Source organism: Oncorhynchus keta, chromosome 26 (assembly GCF_023373465.1).
Source record: "Oncorhynchus keta strain PuntledgeMale-10-30-2019 chromosome 26, Oket_V2, whole genome shotgun sequence".
In the NCBI taxonomy this organism is placed as follows: domain Eukaryota; kingdom Metazoa; phylum Chordata; class Actinopteri; order Salmoniformes; family Salmonidae; genus Oncorhynchus; species Oncorhynchus keta.
Genome location: NC_068446.1, coordinates 43,412,008 through 43,439,430, shown reverse-complemented (window position 1 = coordinate 43,439,430; position 27,423 = coordinate 43,412,008). Strand labels below are relative to the sequence as shown.

At 44.6% G+C, this 27,423-nt stretch overlaps 1 protein-coding gene and 1 long non-coding RNA gene across 52 annotated transcripts in view; one reads left to right on the top strand and one right to left on the bottom strand.

The window, feature by feature from the left end:
• The window catches only part of rab3il1 (RAB3A interacting protein (rabin3)-like 1), a 39,034-nt gene that overhangs the window by 429 nt on the left and 11,182 nt on the right, over positions 1–27,423 (top strand). For 49 of the 50 annotated variants that reach the window (XR_008081048.1, XR_008081018.1, XR_008081005.1 and 46 more), the window contains exons 2-7: positions 962–1,399; positions 10,776–11,031; positions 12,559–12,654; positions 13,178–13,255; positions 13,395–13,637; positions 18,064–18,183. Coding sequence is in view for 1 of the 50 variants with exons in the window: in XM_052480984.1 (XP_052336944.1) it covers positions 1,167–1,399; positions 10,776–11,031; positions 12,559–12,654; positions 13,178–13,255; positions 13,395–13,637 (906 nt within the window). In the remaining 49 variants the exon portion in view is untranslated. The remainder of the gene's footprint in view (positions 1–961; positions 1,400–10,775; positions 11,032–12,558; positions 12,655–13,177; positions 13,256–13,394; positions 13,638–18,063; positions 18,184–27,423) is intronic. The other variant, XM_052480984.1, reaches the window with a different exon arrangement.
• Positions 11,434–12,544, bottom strand: LOC127912145 (uncharacterized). Of its 2 annotated transcripts, XR_008081052.1 has the most exons (4): positions 12,316–12,544; positions 12,141–12,268; positions 11,763–11,986; positions 11,434–11,704 (listed from the first exon to the last, which is right to left on the bottom strand). It is a non-coding gene; the product is annotated as an uncharacterized LOC127912145 (long non-coding RNA). The 2 variants fall into 2 exon arrangements; XR_008081051.1 differs by lacking the exon at positions 12,141–12,268 and having other exon boundaries at positions 12,284–12,544.

Here is a 27,423-nt window from a genome sequence, read left to right as displayed (position 1 = left end):
GCCAGTCAATACTCTGTATAGCCAGTCCATACTCTGTATAGCCAGTCCATACTCTGTATAGCCAGTCCATACTCTGTATAGCCAGTCCATATTCTGTATAGCCAGTCCATATTCTGTAAGCCAGTCCATACTCTGTATAGCCAGTCCATATTCTGTATAGCCAGTCCATACTCTGTATAGCCAGTCCATACTCTGTATAGCCAGTCAATCTGTAAACTTGTCTGAATAAATAACCCATCCTAAATTAATAGGCTTACATGACATAAAAGCGCAATTTGATAAGTATGCCCATTGTTTAGCGTGAATATTTATATTTATATGAAAGAAAAGAACAAATTAAGTTTCATTTGGCCAGGAGAGGGGCGAGTTGAAGTCCCCAGGTGGGAATGGAGTTTCATTTGGCCAGGAGAGGGGCGAGTTGAAGTCCCCGGGTGGGAGAGGTGTTTCATTTGGCCAGGAGAGGGGTGAGTTGAAGTCCCCGGGTGGGAGTGGAGTTTCATTTGGCCAGGAGAGGGGTGAGTTGAAGTCCCCGGGTGGGAGTGGAGTTTCATTTGGCCAGGAGAGGGGTGAGTTGAAGTCCCCGGGTGGGAGAGGTGTTTCATTTGGCCAGGAGAGGAGCGAGTTGAAGTCCCCAGGTGGGAGTGGAGTTTCATTTGGCCAGGAGAGGGGCGAGTTGAAGTCCCCGGGTGGGAGAGGTGTTTCATTTGGCCAGGAGAGGGGCGAGTTGAAGTCCCCGGGTGGGAGAGGTGTTTCATTTGGCCAGGAGAGGGGCGAGTTGAAGTCCCCGGGTGGGAGTGGAGTGAACTGGTCAGTTGATTAAAATTAGGCCTAGGACCTCATTGATTCGGTAGGTTGAATGTCCACCGAAGTAATTTCTATTAAATTCAATTATAATATATTATATTCTAATCTATTATCATTTATTCTATTAATGTTACATGTCTTTTTTATGTTTTCCCAGGTAAAGAATGTGGACACAAGGAAAGTGTGTTTCAGACTACTCAAGTGAGGGGTCCTCCTACAACACCAGACACAAGAGATAAAGTAAAAGATAGAAGAAGGTGGAAGAACTCTTCCCTTAATCATGACTTCACAGAAGCCACAACCTTCACAGTAACTGAAGTGACGTTAAACTGCAGTTGGATTAGTGACTCTGCCTGGAAAACATGGATGCGTTTGAGGGTCTCCACAGTGTCCAGCTGTCCTCCTCTCCACCCCTTGCCTCTGTCACCAATCCAGGGTATGAGGTTCTCGTATCAGCCAGATCTGGTATCCAGGTATACTCCAACACCACGTTCTATGGTAAACCCAGTGTTCTAGAGCAGGCTCAGAAGAGAGGGAGAGCCAAATATCACTCCCACCGAGAGGAGACTAAAGAAGAGAGGTGTGAGGTTGGAAGGTAAAGACACCATTATGGGTTTGATTTGTTATTGTCCTTCACAGCTGAAGGTTGGTTCCGAGCCTGTAGCTTTTAGGATTGTCTTCATATAACCATAACGAATCTTCATTTTGTACCACATAAAAGTCATATATCAGATATACGGTGAACGCGATTATTCTGTTTGACAATAATGTGTTCTAACAACACCCTAGGGAAATATTCGGTCACGTTTCTTTTTAAACTGGAAACGGGTTGGGACGGGAGGATGCCTGTCATCATGTGACTTGCGGCAAATTGACAACACATCTCGTCCCTTTTTGCAATCGGAATGAGCAGGAATGAAAATAGACTATCTTACAACGCATCGCAAACAACGTCGTATACAGCGACTCAAAACTTGAGGAACAAAATAACATTCGACTAACTTTACCCAGTTTGATATCTCGATGAAACATTGTAGCCCATAGCGTTTCGTCAACATTATTTAATAGTAACATTGTTTTTGAAACGATTGCATCCTTCTAAATGGAATAATATCGTCAGCAAGTAAACGGTTACTGTAACAATTTATGGAATTCGTGGAAACATAAACGGATGCCATCGAGGTCACGGCGACGGTACGAGGTGAATCTTCTAGCCGGGTGGTGAGAGGGTAAGGGCGGAGAGCTGGAATGGGAAACCCGGTGAATGTGTGCTGCTCCGATTGACATAATGACATTAGGACAAGTTCAGCCTCGCATGTTGTTGCGATTCTTAAACGACGGTGTGATGTTTTATAATGTTATTGTTTTCAATTATATTTTCAGCATAATCATTGATAACGACGCGTGTACTTCTAGACAAACGTGATCAGCACAAATAGGCAGACGTTGGATTCATGTTATGAATCACATTATGATACGATCAGGATATACAACGGCTGTCAGCCAATTCAGGGATCGAACCACCCAGTTTATAATAGAGATATATTGTATATCATATGTTCTGATTCCTAGTCACCTTACCCCTATACATATCTACCTCTATGGATCCAATATCATTGGAAATATGCTACTGGAACGGACCCTGTTTACCTAAGTGTGTTCTTCTTATTTGTATATCTTGCGTGCTTTTGTTATACCCTTGTTGTTTTTTCCTAGTATTACATTGTTATCGATGACTGCATTTTAGGGGTTAAAGTTAGCAAGAACGGCATTTCACTGTTACATGTGCACGTGACGTTAACTTGAGATTAACACAGTGTACAAAACATTAACACCTTCCCAATACTTTAGTCAAATATTAAATATGTGTGGGCTTCTCGCGGTCAGTTTGCAGTCTACAAAGTATTTTGTCATTAGGTTCAGGCACCCTGACCATCGCTCAAAAAAATCAAAAACAAACAAAACAATCGTCCAGGGCCTGAATCTAGTTGTTGATCATGGCTATCATCTGAATTGCTCTTTCACTGATTCTATTCACAACAACACGTCTATATAAACGCACACCACACTGATACCCCGCCCCCGATTACACACGCATATCGAGACAACACACGTGCACGCGCGCACACTTTCACATTCATTATCTGCTGCTGCTACTTTTATTTTTTTCTCTTATTATTATTATTATTATTATTATTATTATCTATCCTGATGCCTAGTCACTTTACCCTGCCTTCATGTACATATCTACCTCAAATACCTTATTATTATCTATCCTGATGTCTAGTCACTTTACCCTGCCTTCATGTACATATCAACCTCAAATACCTTATTATTATCTATCCTGATGTCTAGTCACATTACCCTGCCTTCATGTACATATCTACCTCAAATACCTTATTATCTATCCTGATGTCTAGTCACATTTACCCTGCCTTCATATCTACCTCCAATACCTTATTATTATCTATCCTGATGTCTAGTCACATTACCCTGCCTTCATGTACATATCTACCTCAAATACCTTATTATTATCTATCCTGATGTCTAGTCACTTTACCCTGCCTTCATGTACATATCTACCTCAAATACCTTATTATTATCTATCCTGATGTCTAGTCACTTTACCCTGCCTTCATGTACATATCTACCTCAAATACCTTATTATTATCTATCCTGATGTCTAGTCACTTTACCCTGCCTTCATGTGCATATCTACCTCAAATACCTTATTATTATCTATCCTGATGTCTAGTCACTTTACCTTCATGTACATATCTACCTCTAATACCTTATTATTATCTATCCTGATGTCTAGTCACTTTACCCTGCCTTCATGTACATATCTACCTCAAATACCTTATTATTATCTATCCTAATGTCTAGTCACTTTACCCTGCCTTCATGTACATATCTACCTCAAATACCTTATTATTATCTATCCTAATGTCTAGTCACTTTACCCTGCCTTCATGTACATATCTACCTCAAATACCTTATTATTATCTATCCTAATGTCTAGTCACTTTACCCTGCCTTCATGTACATATCTACCTCTAATAGCTTATTATTATATATCCTGATGTCTAGTCACTTTACCCTGCCTTCATGTACATATCTACCTCAAATACCTTATTATTATCTAACCTAATGTCTAGTCACTTTACCCTGCCTTCATGTACATATCTACCTCAAATACCTTATTATTATTATTATTATCTATCCTGATGTCTAGTCACTTTACCCTGCCTTCATGTACATATCTACCTCTAATACCTTATTATTATCTATCCTGATGTCTAGTCACGTTACCCTGCCTTCATGTACATATCTACCTCTAATACCTTATTATTATCTATCCTGATGTCTAGTCACTTTACCCTGCCTTCATGTACATATCTACCTCAAATACCTTATTATTATCTATCCTGATGTCTAGTCACGTTACCCTGCCTTCATGTACATATCTACCTCAAATACCTTATTATTATCTATCCTGATGCCTAGTCACTTTACCCTGCCTTCATGTACATATCTACCTCTAATACCTTATTATTATCTATCCTGATGTCTAGTCACGTTACCCTGCCTTCATGTACATGTCTACAGTGCATTCTGAAAGTATTCAGACCCCTTGACCTTTTCCACATTTTGTTACCATTACAGCCTTATTCTACACGCAATACCCAATAATGACAAAGCAAAAACCCGGAAATATCACATTTACATAAGTATTCAGACCGTTTACTCAGTACTTTGTTGAAGCACCTTTGGCAGTGACTACAGCCTTGAGTGTTCTTGGGTTTGGCGCTACAAGCTTGGCACAACTGTATTTGGGGGAGTTTCTCCCATTCTTCCCTGCAGATCCTCTCAAGCTCCGTCAGTTTGGATTTTGAGCGTCGCTGCACAGCTATTTTCAGGTCTCTCCAGAGATGTTCGATCAGGTTCAAGTCCGTGCTCTGCCTGGGCCAGTCAAGGACATTCAGAGACTTGACCCGAAGCCACTCCTGTGTTTTCTTGGCTGTGTGCTTAGGGTCTTTGTCCTGTTGGAAGGTGAACCTTCACTCCAGTCTGAGGTCCTGAGCGCTCTGGAGCAGGTTTTCATCAAGGATCTCGCTGTACTTTGCGCTGTTCATCTTTCCCCCGATCCTGACTAGTCTCCCAGTCCCTGCCACTGAAAAACGTCCCACAACATGATGCTGCCACCACCATGCTTCACCGTAGGGATGGTGCCAGGTTTCATCCAGATGTGACGCTTGGCATTCAGGCCAAAGAGTTCAATCTTGGTTTCATCAGACCAGAGCATCTTGTTTCTCATAGTCACAGGCTCCTTTAGGTGCCTTTTTGGCAAACTCTAAGCGGTCTGCCCCGTGCCTTTTACTGAGGAGTGGCATCCGTCTGGCCACTCTACCATAAAGGCCTGATTGGTTGAGTGCTGCAGAGATGGTTGTCCTTCTGGAAGGTTCTCCCATCGCCACAGAGGAACTCTGGAATTATTCCATTTGAAAATGGAGGTCACTGTTCTTGGGGAGCTTCAATGCTGCAGAAATGTTTTGGTACTCTTCCCCAGATCTGTACCTCAACACAATCCTGTCTCAGACCTCTGCGAATAATTCCTTCTACCTCATGGCTTGGTGTTTGTTCTCACATGTACTGTCAACTGTGTGACCATAGATAGACAGGTTTGTGCATTTCCAAATCATGTCCAATCAATTGAATTTACCACAAGGATGATCAATGGAGACAGATGCACCTGAGCTAAATGTTGAGTCTCACAGCAAAGGGTCTGATTACTTAAATAAATAAGGTATTTCTGTTTAAAATACTAGCAAAAAAATCAAAACAACCGTTTTCGATCTGTGTTTATGGGGTATTGTGTGTAGAATGAGGATTTGTTAGTATTCAATACATTTTAGAACAAGTCTTTAACTGAACAAAATGTTGAGGAAGAGAAAGTGCACTCGGGAAAGTATTCAGACCCTATCTCAAATAATTAGTACCTCTGCACATTGATCTGGTACTGGTACTCCCTGTATATAGCCCCACATTGATCTGGTACTCCCTGTATATAGCCCCACATTGATCTGGTACTGGTACTCCCTGTATATAGCTCCACATTGATCTGGTACTGGTACTCCCTGTATATAGCTCCACATTGATCTGGTACTCCTGTATATAGCCCCACATTGATCTGGTACTGGTACTCCCTGTATATAGCCCCACATTGATCTGGTACTGGTACTCCCTGTATATAGCCCCACATTGATCTGGTACTCCCTGTATATAGCTCCACATGTATCTGGTTCTCCCTGTATATAGCCCCACATTGATCTGGTACTCCCTGTATATAGCCCCACATTGATCTGGTACTGGTACTCCCTGTACATAGCCCCACATTGATCTGGTTCTCCCTGTACATAGCCCCACATTGATCTGGTTCTCCCTGTATATAGCCCCACATTGATCTGGTTCTCCCTGTATATAGCCCCACATTGATCTGGTACTGGTACTCCCTGTATATAGCCCCACATTGATCTGGTACTGGTACTCCCTGTATATAGCTCCACATTGATCTGGTACTCCCTGTATATAGCTCCACATTGATCTGGTTCTCCCTGTATATAGCCCCACATTGATCTGGTACTGGTACTCCCTGTATATAGCCCCACATTGATCTGGTACTGGTACTCCCTGTATATAGCTTCACATTGATCTGGTTCTCCCTGTATATAGCCCCACATTGATCTGGTACTGGTACTCCCTGTATATAGCCCCACATTGATCTGGTACTCCCTGTATATAGCTCCACATTGATCTGGTACTTCCTGTATATAGCTCCACATTGATCTGGTACTGGTACTTCCTGTATATAGCTCCACTTTGATCTGGTACTCCCTGTATATAGCTCCACATTGATCTGGTACTCCCTGTATATAGCTCCACATTGATCTGGTACTGGTACTCCCTGTATATAGCCCCACATTGATCTGGTACTCCCTGTATATAGCTCCACATTGATCTGGTACTGGTACTCTCTGTATATTGCTCCACATTGATCTGGTACTGGTACTTCCTGTATATAGCTCCACTTTGATCTGGTACTCCCTGTATATAGCTCCACATTGATCTGGTTCTCCCTGTATATAGCTCCATATTGATCTGGTACTCCCTGTATATAGCTCCACATTGATCTGGTACTACTCCCTGTTTATAGCTCCACATTGATCTGGTACTCCCTGTATATAGCTCCATATTGATCTGGTACTCCTGTATATAGCTCCACATTGATCTGGTACTCCCTGTATATAGCTCCACATTGATCTGGTACTCCTGTATATAGCTCCACATTGATCTGGTACTCCCTGTATATAGCTCCATATTGATCTGGTACTCCTGTATATAGCTCCACATTGATCTGGTACTCCTGTATATAGCTCCACATTGATCTGGTACTCCCTGTATATAGCTCCACATTGATCTGGTACTCCCTGTATATAGCTCCACATTGATCTGGTACTCCCTGTATATAGCTCCACATTGATCTGGTACTCCCTGTATATAGCTCCACATTGATCTGGTACTCCCTGTATATAGCTCCACATTGATCTGGTACTCCCTGTATATAGCCCCACATTGATCTGGTACTGGTACTCCCTGTATATAGTTCCACATTGATCTGGTACTGGTACTCCCTGTACATAGCCCCACATTGATCTGGTACTCCCTGTATATAGCCCCACATTGATCTGGTACTGGTACTCCCTGTATATAGCCCCACATTGATCTGGTACTGGTTCTCCTGTATATAGCCCCACATTGATCTGGTTCTCCCTGTATATAGCTCCACATTGTATCTGGTTCTCCCTGTATATAGCCCCACATTGATCTGGTACTCCCTGTATATAGCCCCACATTGATCTGGTACTGGTACTCCTGTACATAGCTCCACATTGATCTGGTTCTCCTGTATATAGCCCCACATTGATCTGGTTCTCCCTGTATATAGCCCCACATTGATCTGGTACTGGTACTCCTGTATATAGCCCCACATTGATCTGGTACTGTTACTCCTGTATATAGCCCCACATTGATCTGGTACTGGTATTCCCTGTATATAGCTCCACATTGATCTGGTACTCCCTGTATATAGCTCCACATTGATCTGGTTCTCCTGTATATAGCCCCACATTGATCTGGTACTGGTACTCCTGTATATAGCCCCACATTGATCTGGTACTGGTACTCCCTGTATATAGCTCCACATTGATCTGGTACTCCCTGTATATAGCTCCACATTGATCTGGTACTGGTACTCCTGTATATAGCCCCACATTGATCTGGTACTCCTGTATATAGCTCCACATTGATCTGGTACTGGTACTCCTGTATATTGCTCCACATTGATCTGGTACTGGTACTTCCTGTATATAGCTCCACTTTGATCTGGTACTCCCTGTATATAGCTCCACATTGATCTGGTACTCCCTGTATATAGCTCCACATTGATCTGGTACTGGTACTCCCTGTATATAGCCCCACATTGATCTGGTACTCCCTGTATATAGCCCCACATTGATCTGGTACTCCCTGTATATAGCTCCACATTGATCTGGTACTGGTACTCCCTGTATATAGCTCCACATTGATCTGGTACTGGTACTTCCTGTATATAGCTCCACATTGATCTGGTACTCCCTGTATATAGCTCCACATTGATCTGGTTCTCCCTGTATATAGCTCCATATTGATCTGGTACTCCCTGTATATAGCTCCACATTGATCTGGTACTCCTGTTTATAGCTCCACATTGATCTGGTACTCCTGTATATAGCTCCATATTGATCTGGTACTCCTGTATATAGCTCCACATTGATCTGGTACTCCCTGTATATAGCTCCACATTGATCTGGTACTCCCTGTATATAGCTCCATATTGATCTGGTACTCCCTGTATATAGCTCCACATTGATCTGGTACTCCCTGTATATAGCTCCACATTGATCTGGTACTCCTGTATATAGCTCCACATTGATCTGGTTCTCCCTGTATATAGCTCCATATTGATCTGGTACTCCCTGTATATAGCCCCACATTGATCTGGTACTGGTACTCCCTGTATATAGTTCCACATTGATCTGGTACTGGTACTCCCTGTACATAGCCCCACATTGATCTGGTACTCCCTGTATATAGCCCCACATTGATCTGGTACTGGTACTCCCTGTACATAGCCCCACATTGATCTGGTTCTCCCTGTATATAGCCCCACATTGATATGGTTCTCCCTGTATATAGCCCCACATTGATCTGGTACTGGTACTCCCTGTATATAGCTCCACATTGATCTGGTACTCCCTGTATATAGCCCCACATTGATCTGGTACTCCCTGTATATAGCTCCACATTGATCTGGTACTCCCTGTATATAGCTCCACATTGATCTGGTACTGGTACTCCCTGTATATAGCTCCACATTGATCTGGTACTCCCTGTATATAGCCCCACATTGATCTGGTACTGGTACTCCCTGTATATAGCTCCACATTGATCTGGTACTCCCTGTATATAGCCCCACATTGATCTGGTACTGGTACTCCCTGTATATAGTTCCACATTGATCTGGTACTCCCTGTATATAGCTCCACATTGATCTGGTACTCCTGTATATAGCTCCACATTGATCTGGTACTACCCTGTATATAGCCCACATTGATCTGGTACTCCCTGTATATAGCTCCACATTGATCTGGTACTCCCTGTATATAGCCCCACATTGATCTGGTACTGGTACTCCTGTATATAGTTCCACATTGATCTGGTACTCCTGTATATAGCTCCACATTGATCTGGTACTCCTGTATATAGCTCCACATTGATCTGGTACTCCCTGTATATAGTTCCACATTGATCTGGTTCTCCCTGTATATAGCTCCACATTGATCTGGTTCTCCCTGTATATTATTATATAGCTCCACATTGATCTGGTTCTCCCTGTATATAGCCCCACATTGATCTGGTACTGGTACTCCCTGTATATAGCCCCACATTGATCTGGTACTTGTACTCCCTGTATATAGTTCCACATTGATCTGGTACTCCCTGTATATAGTTCCACATTGATCTGGTACTCCCTGTATATAGCTCCACATTGATCTGGTACTCCCTGTATATAGTTCCACATTGATCTGGTACTCCCTGTATATAGTTCCACATTGATCTGGTACTCCCTATATATAGTTCCACATTGATCTGGTACTCCCTGTATATAGTTCCACATTGATCTGGTACTCCCTGTATATAGCTCCACATAGATCTGGTACTGGTACTCCCTGTATATAGCTCCACATAGATCTGGTACTGGTACTCCCTGTATATAGCTCCACATAGATCTGGTACTGGTACTCCCTGTATATAGCTCCACATTGATCTGGTTCTCCCTGTATTTAGCTTCATCCAGTCTACACCTGTTTTATTCCATGTCACAAACAAAATTTAATTTGACAACCAATTCTGTATTATATTCCTTTTTTTAAACCTACTTAGCTAAGTTATAAATACATTTATTTATAATGGTTCAAACCCTAACCACGCTGGGTCAATTGTGTTTTTTTCTTCTAATTTAAACCTTTATTTAACTAGGCAAGTCAGTTAACAACAAATTCTTATTTTCAATGACGGCCTAGGAATAGTGGGTTAATTGCCTTGTTCAGGGGCAGAACGACAGATTTGTACCTCAGCTCGGGGATTTGATCTTGCAACCTTTCGGTTACTAGTCCAACGCTCTAACCACTAGGCTAGATGAGATGCAGTGTCTTAGACCACTGCGCCACTCGGGAGCCCCCCCTATTAACTACCTAATTTTCTCAATATCTCAAGCAAGCAGCTGAAGGGGCTAGTTAGCTTACATGTTCATGTAGCCATTGCACTGAACAGACACGTTTTTAAATCTCATCTTTTGATGTTTTCTAAAGGTTGGTAGACCTGGAGCCAGGTCCAATCCCCAGGGTGGAGGGTGGAGGGCAGGGTGACCCCAGGCCCACCAGGCCCCAGGAGCAGGGTACCCAGGCCAGGGGCAGAGAGGGCAGCAGGCTGGAGCGTGCTGCCCAGCTGGAGGGTGCCCGGGGCAGGGAGCATGAAGACAATGTGTCCCGCCTTCGGAGCTCATCCCTGGAGATCAGAGAGAAGGGATCAGAGATCCTCAGAGAGCAGCTAGATGCTGCACAGAAGGTGTCTGAGGCCCATCTTGTTATTCAGTACACCTCTTCTATTCTGACCCAGTTCTCCCCTTCACCCCTTCTATTCTGACCCAGTTCTCCCCTTCACCTCTTCTATTCTGACCCAGTTCTCCCCTTCACCTCTTCTATTCTGACCCAGTTCTACCCTTCACCTCTTCTATTCTGACCCAGTTCTGACCCTTCACCCCTTCTATTCTGACCCAGTTCTACCCTTCACCCCTTCTATTCTGACCCAGTTCTACCCTTCACCCCTTCTATTCTGACCCAGTTCTACCCTTCACCCCTTCTATTCTGACCCAGTTCTCCCCTTCACCTCTTCTATTCTGACCCAGTTCTCCCCTTCACCTCTTCTATTCTGACCCAGTTCTACCCTTCACCCCTTCTATTCTGACCCAGTTCTCCCCTTCACCTCTTCTATTCTGACCCAGTTCTCCCCTTCACCTCTTCTATTCTGACCCAGTTCTCCCCTACACCTCTTCTATTCTGACCCAGTTCTACCCTTCACCTCTTCTATTCTGACCCAGTTCTACCCTTCACCTCTTCTATTCTGACCCAGTTCTACCCTTCACCTCTTCTATTCTGACCCAGTTCTACCCTTCACCTCTTCTATTCTGACCCAGTTCTACCCTTCACCTCTTCTATTCTGACCCAGTTCTACCCTTCACCTCTTCTATTCTGACCCACCCTTCACCTCTTCTATTCTGACCCAGTTCTACCCTTCACCTCTTCTATTCTGACCCAGTTCTACCCTTCACCTCTTCTATTCTGACCCAGTTCTACCCTTCACCTCTTCTATTCTGACCCAGTTCTACCCTTCACCTCTTCTATTCTGACCCAGTTCTACCCTTCACCTCTTCTATTCTGACCCAGTTCTACCCTTCACCTCTTCTATTCTGACCCAGTTCTACCCTTCACCTCTTCTATTCTGACCCAGTTCTACCCTTCACCTCTTCTATTCTGACCCAGTTCTACCCTTCACCCCTTCTATTCTGACCCAGTTCTACCCTTCACCCCTTCTATTCTGACCCAGTTCTACCCTTCACCTCTTCTATTCTGACCCAGTTCTACCCCCTTCTATTCTGACCCAGTTCTACCCTTCACCTCTTCTATTCTGACCCAGTTCTACCCTTCACCTCTTCTATTCTGACCCAGTTCTACCCTTCACCTCTTCTATTCTGACCCAGTTCTACCCTTCACCTCTTCTATTCTGACCCAGTTCTACCCTTCACCTCTTCTATTCTCACCTCTTCTATTCTGACCCAGTTCTACCCTTCACCTCTTCTATTCTGACCCAGTTCTACCCTTCACCTCTTCTATTCTGACCCAGTTCTACCCTTCACCTCTTCTATTCTGACCCAGTTCTACCCTTCACCTCTTCTATTCTGACCCAGTTCTACCCTTCACCTCTTCTATTCTGACCCAGTTCTACCCTTCACCTATTCTATTCTGACCCAGTTCTACCCTTCACCTCTTCTATTCTGACCCAGTTCTACCCTTCACCTCTTCTATCCCCTCCCAGGAGCTGAAGCTGAAGGATAAGGAGTGCGAGCGTCTGTCACAGATCCGGGATCAACTAGAGCAGGAGCTGGAGGAGCTAACTGCCAGTCTGTTTGAGGTAGGAAGGAATGACTACGAGGCCTGTTACAACCTACAGCTAGCTGAACTAGTGAAGGACTGACTACGAGGCCTGCTACAACCTACAGCTAGCTGAACTAGTGAAGGACTGACTACGAGGCCTGCTACAACCTACAGCTAGCTGAACTAGTGAAGGACTGACTACGAGGCATGCTACAACCTACAGCTAGCTGAACTAGTGAAGGACTGACTACGAGGCCTGCTACAACCTACAGCTAGCTGAACTAGTGAAGGACTGACTACGAGGCCTGCTACAACCTACAGCTAGCTGAACTAGTGAAGGACTGACTACGAGGCCTGCTACAACCTACAGCTAGCTGAACTAGTGAAGGACTGACTACGAGGCCTGCTACAACCTACAGCTAGCTGAACTAGTGAAGGACTGACTACGAGGCCTGCTACAACCTACAGCTAGCTGAACCGGCGATGGTATAAGTACACCTGGACTCAAAGGTGTGAATCTTGCATGTTAACTATGTCCTTTTTTTTTGCTGTTTCCCTAGGAAGCCCACAGGATGGTGCGTGAAGCCAACGTGAAACAAGCAACAGCAGAGAAACAGCTGAAGGAGGCTCAGGGAAAGGTCTGTTTATGTCTCCTGTTTAAACTAAAGACTTTACCCTTCCAGATTAGAGGTGTGTGTGTGTGTGGTGGGGGGACTACGAGGCATGTACAATCCATAACTACTGTCTTTTACCACTTGTGTTCTTGTATCTCCCCAGAGTGATGTTCTGCAGGCGGAGGTGTCAGCCCTGAAGACCATGGTCCTGACCTCCACCCCGTCTTCCCCTAACCGCCGGGCCCACCCTCAGCTCCTCTCCCCGGGCACTAGGTCCAGGGGTGCCAGCCCCCACCACGGAGGGGGACACGCACGCAACAAGAGTGCCAGTGGTGCCCTCCCCTTGGCCCCTGGTGGACACTCAGACCTGCCCTCTGACCTGCAACCAGTCAGAGAGGACAAAGAGGTAGGGCCAGCTGCCTTCAGAGTACAGACCGGCTGTGTCTGAATACCCATAATGCTGCTCTAAGTAGTAGGCTTTTTGTGTTTTTGCAAAAAATAAATTTCATAGCATGTGCGTTTTTGTTATTGTCTGCTTTAAATGCCAGGATGTCATACTCATTTCGGCTTTTCATCTAGTAGAATTCACTGGACACTATTGATGAAAATAATGGTCTTGGGAACCAACCCTACTACTGCTTCCTACTATAACTCTACTACTGCTTCCTACTATAACTCTGCTTCCTACTATAACTCTACTATTGCTTCCTACTATAACTCTACTATTGCTTCCTCCTATAACTCTGCTACTGCTTCCTACTATAACTCTGCTACTGCTTCGTACTATAACTCTGCTTCGTACTATAACTCTGCTTCGTACTATAACTCTGCTTCGTACTATAACTCTGCTTCGTACTATAACTCTGCTTCGTACTATAACTCTGCTTCCTACTATAACTCTGCTTCCTACTATAACTCTGCTTCCTACTATAACTCTGCTTCCTACTATAACTCTGCTTCCTACTATAACTCTACTACTGATTCCTACAATAACTCTGCTTCCTACTATAACTCTACTACTGATTCCTACTATAACTCTACTACTGATTCCTACTATAACTCTGCTTCCAACTATAACTCTACTACTGATTCCTACTATAACTCTGCTTCCTACTATAACTCTACTACTGCTTCCTACTATAACTCTGCTACCTACTATAACTCTACTATTGATTCCTACTATAACTCTACTACTGCTTCCTACTATAACTCTGCTTCCTACTATAACTCTGCTTCCTACTATAACTCTGCTTCCTACTATAACTCTGCTTCCTACTATAACTCTGCTTCCTACTATAACTCTGCTTCCTATTATAACTCTGCTTCCTACTATAACTCTGCTTCCTACTATAACTCTGCTTCCTACTATAACTCTGCTTCCTACTATAACTCTACTACTGATTCCTACTATAACTCTGCTTCCTACTATAACTCTCTACTGATTCCTACTATAACTCTGCTTCCTACTATAACTCTACTACTGATTCCTACTATAACTCTACTACTGATTCCTACTATAACTCTGCTTCCTACTATAACTCTACTGATTCCTACTATAACTCTGCTTCCTACTATAACTCTACTACTGCTTCCTACTATAACTCTGCTACTGCTTCCTACTATAACTCTGCTACTGCTTCCTACTATAACTCTACTACTGATTCCTACTATAACTCTGCTTCCTACTATAACTCTGCTTCCTACTATAACTCTGCTTCCTACTATAACTCTGCTTCCTACTATAACTCTGCTTCCTACTATAACTCTGCTTCCTACTATAACTCTGCTTCCTACTATAACTCTGCTTCCTACTATAACTCTGCTTCCTACTATAACTCTGCTTCCTACTATAACTCTGCTTCCTACTATAACTCTGCTTCCTACTATAACTCTGCTTCCTACTATAACTCTGCTTCCTACTATAACTCTGCTTCCTACTATAACTCTGCTTCCTACTATAACTCTGCTTCCTACTATAACTCTGCTTCCTACTATAACTCTGCTTCCTACTATAACTCTGCTTCCTACTATAACTCTGCTTCCTACTATAACTCTGCTTCCTACTATAACTCTGCTTCCTACTATAACTCTACTACTGATTCCTACTATAACTCTGCTTCCTACTATAACTCTGCTTCCTACTATAACTCTGCTTCCTACTATAACTCTGCTTCCTACTATAACTCTACTACTGATTCCTACTATAACTCTGCTTCCTACTATAACTCTGCTTCCTACTATAACTCTGCTTCCTACTATAACTATACTACTGATTCATACTATAACTCTGCTACTGCTTCCTACTATAACTCTGCTACTGCTTCCTACTATAACTCTACTACTGATTCCTACTATAACTCTGCTTCCTACTATAACTCTGCTTCCTACTATAACTCTGCTTCCTACTATAACTCTGCTTCCTACTATAACTCTGCTTCCTATTATAACTCTGCTTCCTATTATAACTCTGCTTCCTACAATAACTCTACTACTGATTCCTACTATAACTCTAATACTGCTTCCTACTATAACCATACTACTGATTCCTACTATAACTCTGCTTCCTACTATAACTCTGCTTCCTACTATAACTCTGCTTCCTACTATAACTCTACTACTGATTCCTACTATAACTCTGCTTCCTACTATAACCATACTACTGATTCCTACTATAACTCTGCTTCCTACTATAACTCTACTACTGATTCCTACTATAACTCTGCTACCTACTATAACTCTACTACTGATTCCTACTATAACTCTGCTTCCTACTATAACTCTACTACTGCTTCCTACTATAACTCTGCTTCCTATTATAACTATACTACTGCTTCCTACTATAACTCTGCTTCCTACTATAACTCTACTACTGATTCCTACTATAACTCTGCTTCCCTATAACTACTGCTTCCTACTATAACTCTGCTTCCTACTATAACCATACTACTGATTCCTACTATAACTCTGCTTCCTACTATAACTCTACTACTGATTCCTACTATAACTCTGCTACCTACTATAACTCTACTACTGATTCCTACTATAACTCTGCTTCCTACTATAACTCTACTACTGCTTCCTACTATAACTCTGCTTCCTACTATAACTATACTACTGCTTCCTACTATAACTCTGCTACCTACTATAACTCTACTACTGATTCCTACTATAACTCTGCTTCCTACTATAACTCTACTACTGCTTCCTACTATAACTCTGCTTCCTACTATAACTCTACTACTGATTCCTACTATAACTCTGCTTCCTACTATAACTCTACTACTGATTCCTACTATAACTCTACTACTGATTCCTACTATAACTCTACTACTGATTCCTACTATAACTCTGCTTCCTACTATAACTCTACTACTGATTCCTACTATAACTCTGCTTCCTACTATAACTGATTCCTACTACTGCTTCCTACTATAACTCTGCTTCCTACTATAACCTACTACTGATTCCTACTATAACTCTGCTTCCTACTATAACTCTACTACTATAACTCTGCTTCCTACTATAACTCTACTAACTCTGATTCCTACTATAACTCTACTACTGATTCCTACTATAACTCTACTACTGATTCTTACTTTAACTCTGCTTCCTACTATAACTCTACTACTGATTCCTACTATAACTCTGCTTCCTACTATAACTCTACTACTGCTTCCTACTATAACTCTGCTTCCTACTATAACTCTACTACTGATTCCTACTATAACTCTGCTTCCTACTATAACTCTACTACTGATTCCTACTATAACTCTACTAATGATTCCTACTATAACTCTACTACTGATTCCTACTATAACTCTACTACTGATTCTTACTATAACTCTGCTTCCTACTATAACTCTACTACTGATTCCTACTATAACTCTGCTTCCTACTATAACTATGCTTCCTACTATAACCTACTACTGATTCTTACTTTAACTCTGCTTCCTACTATAACTCTACTACTGATTCCTACTATAACTCTGCTTCCTACTATAACTCTGATTCCTACTATAACTCTGCTTCCTACTATAACTCTGCTTCCTACTATAACCATACTACTGATTCCTACTATAACTCTGCTTCCTACTATAACTCTGCTTCCTACTATAACTCTGCTTCCTACTATAACCATACTAACTGATTCCTACTATAACTCTGCTTCCTACTATAACTCTGCTTCCTACTATAACTCTGCTTCCTACTATAACTCTGATTCCTACTATAACTCTGCTTCCTACTATAACTCTGCTTCCTATTATAACTCTCTACTGCTTCCTACTATAACTCTGCTTCCTACTATAACTCTGCTTCCTACTATAACTCTGCTTCCTACTATAACTCTGCTACTGCTTCCTATTATAACTTTGCTACTATGCTTCCTATTATAACTCTGCTTCCTACTATAACTCTGCTTCCTACTATAACTCTGCTTCCTACTTCCTACTATAACTCTGCTTCCTACTATAACTCTGCTTCCTACTATAACTCTGCTTCCTACTATAACTCTTGTCAATGTATTTCTCTCCTCTCTTCCCTTTCTATTTTAATCTTCCTCTAACTTACATCATGTGATCCTCTTCCTTCTTCCTGTTTTCTCTTGATCGTCATCATCTTTCCCTGCCCTCTTCTTCTTTCTCTTTCAATCTCTCCCTCCCATCTCTCTTTCTCTCCCATCCTTCATTTCTTTCTCTCTCTCCCTCCATCTCTCTCCCTCCCATTGCTTTCTTTCTCTCTCTCTCTCTCCCTCCATCTCCCTCCCTCCCTCTTTTTCTCTCTCCCTTCCTCCATCTCACCTTCTCTCTCTTCCTCCCTCTCTCCTTTCTCAGCCTACTGTTCCTGCGCTCCTCTTGCTGATTCTATGTCTGGTTCCAGGTCACTCTGTCTCTGTGACCTATGAACCCTACTGGGCAGAGCAGGGGGAGAGGCCACGGTCTCTCAGCCGCCAGGTAACCACAAACCTCTGGTTCCTCAAGGTTTCCTTCTTGTTGTTTCTTTGTCACTGTGATTCTGCCTGGTCTTTGCGCCTTGGATGTGGTGACAGTAAAACGCTTTGGGACAACTGAAATTAAAATAGACTTTGTAACAGCGCCTATACATTGAGTATACAAAACATTATGACCACCGTCCTAATATTGAGTTCCTCCCCTTTTACCCTCTGAACAGCCTCAATTAGTCAGGGCATGGACTCTACAAGGTGTCGAAAGCGTTCCACAGGGATGCTGACCCATGTGGACTCTACAAGGTGTCGAAAGCTTTCCACAGGGATGCTGACCCATGTGGACTCTACAAGGTGTCGAAAGCTTTCCACAGGGATGCTGACCCATGTGGACTCTACAAGGTGTCGAAAGCTTTCCACAGGGATGCTGACCCATATTGACGCCAATGCTTCCCACAGTTGTGTCAAGTTGGCTGGATGTCCTTTTGGGTGGTGAACCATTCTTGATACACACAGGAAACTATGAAAAACCCAGCAGCGTTGAAGTTCTTGACACAAACCGGTGCACCTGCATCTTTTGCCTTGCCCGTTCACCCTCTGAAAGGCACACGTACACAATCCATGTCTCAATTATCTCAAGGCTTAAAAACCCTTCTTTAACCCGTCTCCTCCTGTTCATCTACACCGATTTGAAGTGGATACAGCAAGTGACATCAATCAAGGGATCATAGCTTCTAGAATACTCTATATCCTGGGAAGCTTTGTATATGGAGGCATGTTTAAAAGTATGATCAGGATGTAAATTATGGTTCATGGGTCAGTATTTATTTATTTATTTATTTATTCGGCTGACTAGAATAGATCAACTTTGTTTTCCTACCAGGGGGAAATTAATTTGTTAATGTGCTTAAAAAAGACAAAGTACATGAATGTTACACACAAAAAAAACACAGAATAATACACAATAAAATGTACATGTGAGTGAATGTCTACGGAGTAATGTTATCTGGATAATATTGACTAAGTCAATGCCCATTATCGTAACTGGAATTCAGGGTGAAAAAAAGGAGAACAGTGGTCTGTAAAGCCAATCAACACCAATCCGGTCAATACAAGAATTCAGGGAGAACTCCAGAGCAGAAGCAAAGAAAATGTCTATCTTTTCTCCTTTTATACAGGTAACTACCAAAATACAGGAAACCCTTCTGAGAAGGTCCTTTTATACAGGTAACTACCAAAATACAGGAAACCCTTCTGAGAAAGCCCTTTTATACAGGTAACTACCAAAATACAGGAAACCCTTCTGAGAAGGTCCTTTTATACAGGTAATTACCAAAATACAGGAAACCCTTCTGAGAAGGTCCTTTTATACAGGTAACTACCAAAATACAGGAAACCCTTCTGAGAAGGTCCTTTTATACAGGTAACTACCAAAATACAGGAAACCCTTCTGAGAAGGTCCTTTTATACAGGTAACTACCAAAATACAGGAAACCCTTCTGAGAAGGCCCTTTTATACAGGTAACTACCAAAATACAGGAAACCCTTCTGAGAAGGCCCTTTTATACCGGTAACTACCAAAATACAGGAAACCCTTCTGAGAAGGCCCTTTTTATACAGGTAACTACCAAAATACAGGAAACCCTTCTGAGAAGGCCCTTTTATACAGGTAACTACCAAAATACAGGAAACCCTTCTGAGAAGGCCCTTTTATACAGGTAACTACCAAAATACAGGAAACTCTTCTGAGAAGGCCCTTTTATACAGGTAACTACCAAAATACAGGAAACCCTTGGGTAAATGAGGGATTGAAATGTATATTGAAAGCGATTGCTTCCACACAGTTGTGGTTTCTGAGTTTAATGAAGCAATTAACATCCCGTCATGCTCAGGGTCATGTTAACGTCTCATCATGCTCAGGGTCATGTTAACGTCTCATCATGCTCAGGGTCATGTTAACGTCCCATCATGCTCAGGGTCATGTTAACGTCCCATCATGCTCAGGGTCATGTTAACGTCCCATCATGCTCAGGGTCATGTTAACGTCCCATCATGCTCAGGGTCATGTTAACGTCCCATCATGCTCAGGGTCATGTTAACGTCCCATCATGCTCAGGGTCATGTTAACGTCTCATCATGCTCAGGGTCATGTTAACGTCTCATCATGCTCAGGGTCATGTTAACGTCCCATCATGCTCAGGGTCATGTTAACGTCCCATCATGCTCAGGGTCATGTTAACGTCCCATCATGCTCAGGGTCTCAAAGGAACATAGAGGATGTGTCTCAGTCACCAGATCTCAGTGACGGTTGATGGTGGCCCAACATCCTATTAAGATACAGTATGTTGGTATTTCCTTTATTTTGGTAGTTACCTCTATATTAACCACATAGCACCTAAACACCAGCCCGAAGAGGCTTATAGGAAGTGACATCATCAGATTCTACAGAATCACCCACAGTGTCACAGATTCATTATCAGTGTGTCCTTGAATTCAGTCCAGTGTCAAACTTTAAGCATAACCTTCAACCCTGGTACTGACAGTTAAACCGGTTTAAACCGGTTAAAAGTAATGACATCGGTACCTAATTACACAACAGATAATTATAGAGTAACAACTACATTAAATATGGTACTTAAACATAAATGGTTCTCACATTTCTCTGTCCCCCAAGGGAAGGCATCTGTCTTGCGTCTTCCCGCACTTACAGTTGTTACCAAACCGATAACTAGCCTGCTAATATTGTGGCACTTATATTGTTGCACTGCTAAGTCTTAGGCCCAGTTAACCTTCAACCTGATTTAAGATGTTCATCTACTGTAAGTGTGAAATCAGCGTATGTGCCTAGATGTTAAATGTATGTACCCAGGATACCTTACCTTTAAGTCCAGGGTCAGCTCCCTCTTGACCTCAGCCAGCCCAAGGAAATCGTTATTTGTTCAGATGGTGACATAAATATGTCTAAATAAATATATATACTAAAAGCCCAAACTCTCTAAAACAAACGGAAAGGCTCGTGGCCACTAAATGAACCAGCAGCCTCACGGCTCTGCCAACTGGGACACTGACCGACCATCACCTGATGCGCTTATCAAGCAGGCTCAGCATCTGGACAAGGTTGCTGCTGCCCCCTGGGGGTAGAATGTGGAAGTGGTAGTGTGCTGTGAAAAAGTATTTGCCCCCTTTAAAAATGTCTCTACTTTTGCCAATTTTTGATACTGAATGTTACCAAATATTCAACTGAAACCTAATATTAGATAAAGGGAACCTGAGTTTACAAAAATGAAATGGATACTTATTTCATAAACAGAGTTATGTCACACCCTGATCTGTTTCACCTGTCTGTGATTGTCTCCACCCTCCTCCAGGTGTCTTCCCTGTGTAAATCCCTTGTGAAATTTATACCTGTGTTCTCTGTTTGTCTGGTGCTAGTTCGTCTTGTTTGTTCAAGTCTACCAGCGTTTTGTGTCTCAGCTCCTGCTTTTTCCAGTCTTTTCTCTTCCTCCTGGTTTTGACCCCTATCCGTCCTGACTCCGAGCCCGCCTGCCTGACCCTGAGCCTGTCTGCCACCCTGTATCGTTACCCCACCTCTGGTTTACTGGCCGAGGCACTGTTTCCTGAGCCCATGCAACTGGGCAGGGCTGGGCTGTCGCCAGTGGAACGGCAACATCGGATCAGCACAAGGAGCTGTCTGTATTGCGGGACTTTTGGTCATTTTGTGTCCTCGTGCCTGGTAAAAACCAGGCTCACTGGTAGGAGCGATTACTCTAGTGGGCCATATGAGGAACTTTTCTGCTTCCCTTACTCAAACCCATTTTCATATCATTATGCTGTGGGGAAACCAGTCCAAATCTCTGGGTCCTCATTGACTCTGGGGCCGATGAGAGCTTTTTGGACGTCACACTGGCTTCCAAGCTGAACATCCCCACTCAGCCCCTCTCCATTCCCATGGATGTTAGAGCGTTGGATGGGCGCTTTATAGGTCGGGTAACCCATAACACCACTCCCATCAACCTACGTGTGTCAGGGAATCACAGCGAGACCATTCAGTTCCTGCTCATCAAGTCTCCCCATGGTGTTGGGATTCTCCTGGCTCCAGCCACACAACCTACTCATCAACTGGTCTACAGGTGCCATCATGGGCTGGAGTCTGTTCTGCCACGCCCATTGTCTGAAGTCCGCGCAACTTGCCCCAGGATGTCTTCTTGGGTCCTCGGTGGTTCCGGATCTCTCTGCCATCCCCGCGGAGTACCAGGTACTCCAGGAGGTGTTCAGCAAGTCCCAGTCCACCTCCCTTCTGCCGAACTGCCCCTATGACTGCGGGATTGACCTCCTCCCTAGCACCACGCCACCCCGGGGTCGTCAGTACTCGCTGTCGGGACCTGAAACCAAGGCTATGGAGGACTAAATTGGGGACTCCCTAGCTACTGGATTTATCCGTCCCTCTTCCTCTCCCGCTGGTGCAGGATTCTTCTTCGTGGAGAAGAAGGACAAGACCCTGCACCCGTGCATTGACTACCGGGGACAATGACATCACTGTAAAGGACCGTTATCCGCTACCACTCATTTCCTCTGCCTTCAAGTCGCTCCAGTCGGAGCAAATCAACCAGAACCTCGAGACCACTCTGCGCTGCCTGGTCTCCGCCAGCCCCACTGCCACGGGCCTATCATCGTTTGAGTGTTCCCTGGGGTATCAGTCACAGCTCTTCCCTGAGCAGGAAGAGGAGGTTGGCCAGGATGTTTGTCCGCTGCTGTCTTCATATCTGGAGGAGAGCCCGGTCGGCCCTCAAGACCACCTTCAGGTATCGACGACAAGCAGATCGCCATCAGACCCTGGCTCCCCGGTATCGTCTCGGGCAGAAGGTATGGCTATCCACCCGGGATCTGCCCCACCTACCCGGGCAGAAGGTATGTCTATCCACCTGGGATCTGCCCCACCTACCCGGGCAGAAAGTATGTCTATCCACCCGGGATCTGCCCCACCTACCCGGGCAGAAAGTATGTCTATCCACCTGGGATCTGCCCCACCTACCCGGGCAGAAAGTATGTCTATCCACCCGGGATCTGCCCCACCTACCCGGGCAGAATGTATGTCTATCCACCTGGGATCTGCCCCACCTACCCGGGCAGAAAGTATGTCTATCCACCTGGGATCTGCCCCACCTACCCGGGCAGAAGGTATGGCTGTCCACCCGGGATCTGCCCCACCTACCCGGGCAGAAAGTATGTCTATCCACCTGGGATCTGCCCCACCTACCCGGGCAGAAAGTATGTCTATCCACCTGGGATCTGCCCCACCTACCCGGGCAGAAGGTATGGCTGTCCACCCGGGATCTGCCCCACCTACCCGGGCAGAAAGTATGTCTATCCACCTGGGATCTGCCCCACCTACCCGGGCAGAAGGTATGGCTATCCACCCGGGATCTGCCCCACCTACCCGGGCAGAAGGTATGGCTATCCACCCGGGATCTGTCCCACCTACCCGGGCAGAAGGTATGGCTATCCACCCGGGATCTGCCCCCTTACCCGGGTTCAGAAGGTATGGGTATCCACCCGGGATCTGCCCCACCTACCCGGGCAGAAGGTATGGCTATCCACCCGGGATCTGTCCCACCTACCCGGGCAGAAGGTATGGCTATCCACCCGGGATCTGCCCCCTTACCCGGGTTCAGAAGGTATGGCTATCCACCCGGGATGTGTCCCACCTACCCGGGCAGAAGGTATGGCTATCCACCCGGGATCTGTCCCACCTAACCGGGCAGAATGCATGGCTATCCACCCGGGATCTGCCCCTTCGGTTGGAATCCGGCAAACTCTCCCCCCAGTTTATCGGCCCGTTTCCCATCTCCCAGATCATTAGACCCTCTGCTTCTGATGCCCGTACCCACCTTTCATGTGTCCAGGGTCAAACCCATGTTTCTCAGCCCTTTATCTCCCGTTTCCAGGTTACTGACCCCTGCCTGCCTTGACCTGTCTATTGCCTGCCCCTGTTAGAATATTAAACTATTGTTTATTCCACGTGGTCTGAATCTGAGTCTTATCTTCATACCTGATAAGGGATGCAACACCCAATGCCCCTGTGTGAAAAGAAATAGCCACCTTTTAGCTGTATTAAATCCAACCAAACTCTTCCTGGAGTTGTTGATCAGTTTCACACATCGCTCGGGACGAATTATGGCCCACTCTTCCGTGCAGAACTTCTTTAACTCAGCAACATTTGTGGGTTTTCAAGCATATGAACTGCTCATTTCAAGTCCTGCCACAACATCTCAATTGGGATTAAGTCTGAACTTTTAAATAGGCCATTTCAACACTTTTTTAAATGTTTTTTTTGTTGTTGCCATTTCATGTAGACTTGATTGTGTGTTTTGGATCATTGTTTCATTGCATGACCCAGCTGCTCTTCAGCATCAGCTCACAGACAGCAGTTCTGCCTGCAAGACTGGGCCAAAATTCCTCCAGAGCGATGTAAGAGACGGATCAACAACTACAGGAAGTGTTTGGTTGGAGTCACTGCAACCAAAGGTGGCACAACCAGTTGTTGAGTGTAAGGGGAAATTATTTTTACACACAGGGGAATTTGGTTTTGCATAACTTTGTTAATGAAATAAGTATCCATTTTATTTTTTGTAAACTCCGGTTCCCTTTATCTAATATTAGGTTTTGGTTGAAGATCTGTTAACATTCAGTATCAAACATGTACAAAAATAGAGAAAATCAGAAAGGAGTCAAATACTTTTTCACAGGACTGTAAGCTATTGGGGCGGCAGATAGCCTAGTTGTTAGAGCGTTGGTCTAGTAACCAGCAGGTAGCCTAGTTGTTAGAGCGTTGGTCGAGTAACCAGCAGGTAGCCTAGTTGTTAGAGTGTTGGTCTAGTAACCAGCAGGTAGCCTAGTTGTTAGAGCGTTGGTCTAGTAACCAGCAGGTAGCCTAGTGGTTAGAGCGTTGGTCTAGTAACCAGCAGGTAGCCTAGTGGTTAGAGCGTTGGTCTAGTAACCAGCAGGTAGCCTAGTGGTTAGAGCGTTGGTCTAGTAACCAGCAGGTAGCCTAGTTGTTAGAGCGTTGGTCTAGTAACCAGCAGGTAGCCTAGTTGTTAGAGCGTTGGTCTAGTAACCAGCAGATAGCCTAGTGGTTAGAGCGTTGGTCTAGTAACCAGCAGGTAGCCTAGTGGTTAGAGCGTTGGTCGAGTAACCAGCAGGTAGCCTAGTGGTTAGAGCGTTGGTCGAGTAACCAGCAGGTAGCCTAGTTGTTAGAGCGTTGGTCGAGTAACCAGCAGGTAGCCTAGTTGTTAGAGCGTTGGTCGAGTAACCAGCAGGTAGCCTAGTTGTTAGAGCGTTGGTCTAGTAACCAGCAGGTAGCCTAGTGGTTATAGCGTTGGTCTAGTAACCAGCAGGTAGCCTAGTTGTTAGAGCGTTGGTCTAGTAACCAGCAGGTAGCCTAGTTGTTAGAGCGTTGGTCTAGTAACCAGCAGATAGCCTAGTGGTTAGAGCGTTGGTCTAGTAACCAGCAGGTAGCCTAGTGGTTAGAGCGTTGGTCGAGTAACCAGCAGGTAGCCTAGTGGTTAGAGCGTTGGTCTAGTAACCAGCAGGTAGCCTAGTTGTTAGAGCGTTGGTCTAGTAACCAGCAGGTAGCCTAGTTGTTAGAGCGTTGGTCTAGTAACCAGCAGGTAGCCTAGTTGTTAGAGCGTTGGTCTAGTAACCAGCAGGTAGCCTAGTTGTTAGAGCGTTGGTCTAGTAACCAGCAGGTAGCCTAGTTGTTAGAGCGTTGGTCTAGTAACCAGCAGGTAGCCTAGTTGTTAGAGCGTTGGTCTAGTAACCAGCAGGTAGCCTAGTGGTTAGAGCGTTGGTCTAGTAACCAGCAGGTAGCCTAGTGGTTAGAGCGTTGGTCTAGTAACCAGCAGGTAGCCTAGTTGTTAGAGCGTTGGTCTAGTAACCAGCAGGTAGCCTAGTGGTTAGAGCGTTGGTCTAGTAACCAGCAGGTAGCCTAGTGGTTAGAGCGTTGGTCTAGTAACCAGCAGGTAGCCTAGTTGTTAGAGCGTTGGTCTAGTAACCAGCAGGTAGCCTAGTTGTTAGAGCGTTGGTCTAGTAACCAGCAGGTAGCCTAGTTGTTAGAGCGTTGGTCGAGTAACCAGCAGGTAGCCTAGTGGTTAGAGCGTTGGTCGAGTAACCAGCAGGTAGCCTAGTTGTTAGAGCGTTGGTCGAGTAACCAGCAGGTAGCCTAGTGGTTAGAGCGTTGGTCTAGTAACCAGCAGGTAGCCTAGTGGTTAGAGCGTTGGTCTAGTAACCAGCAGGTAGCCTAGTGGTTAGAACGTTGGTCTAGTAACCAGCAGGTAGCCTAGTGGTTAGAGCGTTAGTCTAGTAACCAGCAGATAGCCTAGTCGTTAGAACGTTGGTCTAGTAACCAGCAGGTAGCCTAGTGGTTAGAGCGTTGGTCTAGTAACCAGCAGATAGCCTAGTGGTTAGAACGTTGGTCTAGTAACCAGCAGATAGCCTAGTGGTTATAGCGTTGGTCTAGTAACCAGCAGGTAGCCTAGTGGTTAGAGCGTTGGTCTAGTAACCAGCAGGTAGCCTAGTGGTTAGAGCGTTGGTCTAGTAACCAGCAGATAGCTTAGTGGTTATAGCGTTGGTCTAGTAACCAGCAGGTAGCCTAGTGGTTAGAGCGTTGGTCTAGTAACCAGCAGGTAGCCTAGTGGTTAGAGCGTTGGTCTAGTAACCAGCAGGTAGCCTAGTGGTTAGAGCGTTGGTCTAGTAACCAGCAGATAGCCTAGTGGTTATAGCGTTGGTCTAGTAACCAGCAGGTAGCCTAGTGGTTAGAGCGTTGGTCTAGTAACCAGCAGGTAGCCTAGTGGTTAGAGCGTTGGTCTAGTAACCAGCAGGTAGCCTAGTGGTTAGAGCGTTGGTCTAGTAACCAGCAGGTAGCCTAGTGGTTAGAGCGTTGGTCTAGTAACCAGCAGGTAGCCTAGTGGTTAGAGCGTTGGTCTAGTAACCAGCAGGTAGCCTAGTGGTTAGAGCGTTGGTCTAGTAACCAGCAGGTAGCCTAGTGGTTAGAGCGTTGGTCTAGTAACCAGCAGGTAGCCTAGTGGTTAGAGCGTTGGTCTAGTAACCAGCAGGTAGCCTAGTGGTTAGAGCGTTGGTCTAGTAACCAGCAGGTAGCCTAGTGGTTAGAGCGTTGGTCTAGTAACCAGCAGGTAGCCTAGTGGTTAGAGCGTTGGTCTAGTAACCAGCAGGTAGCCTAGTTGTTAGAGCGTTG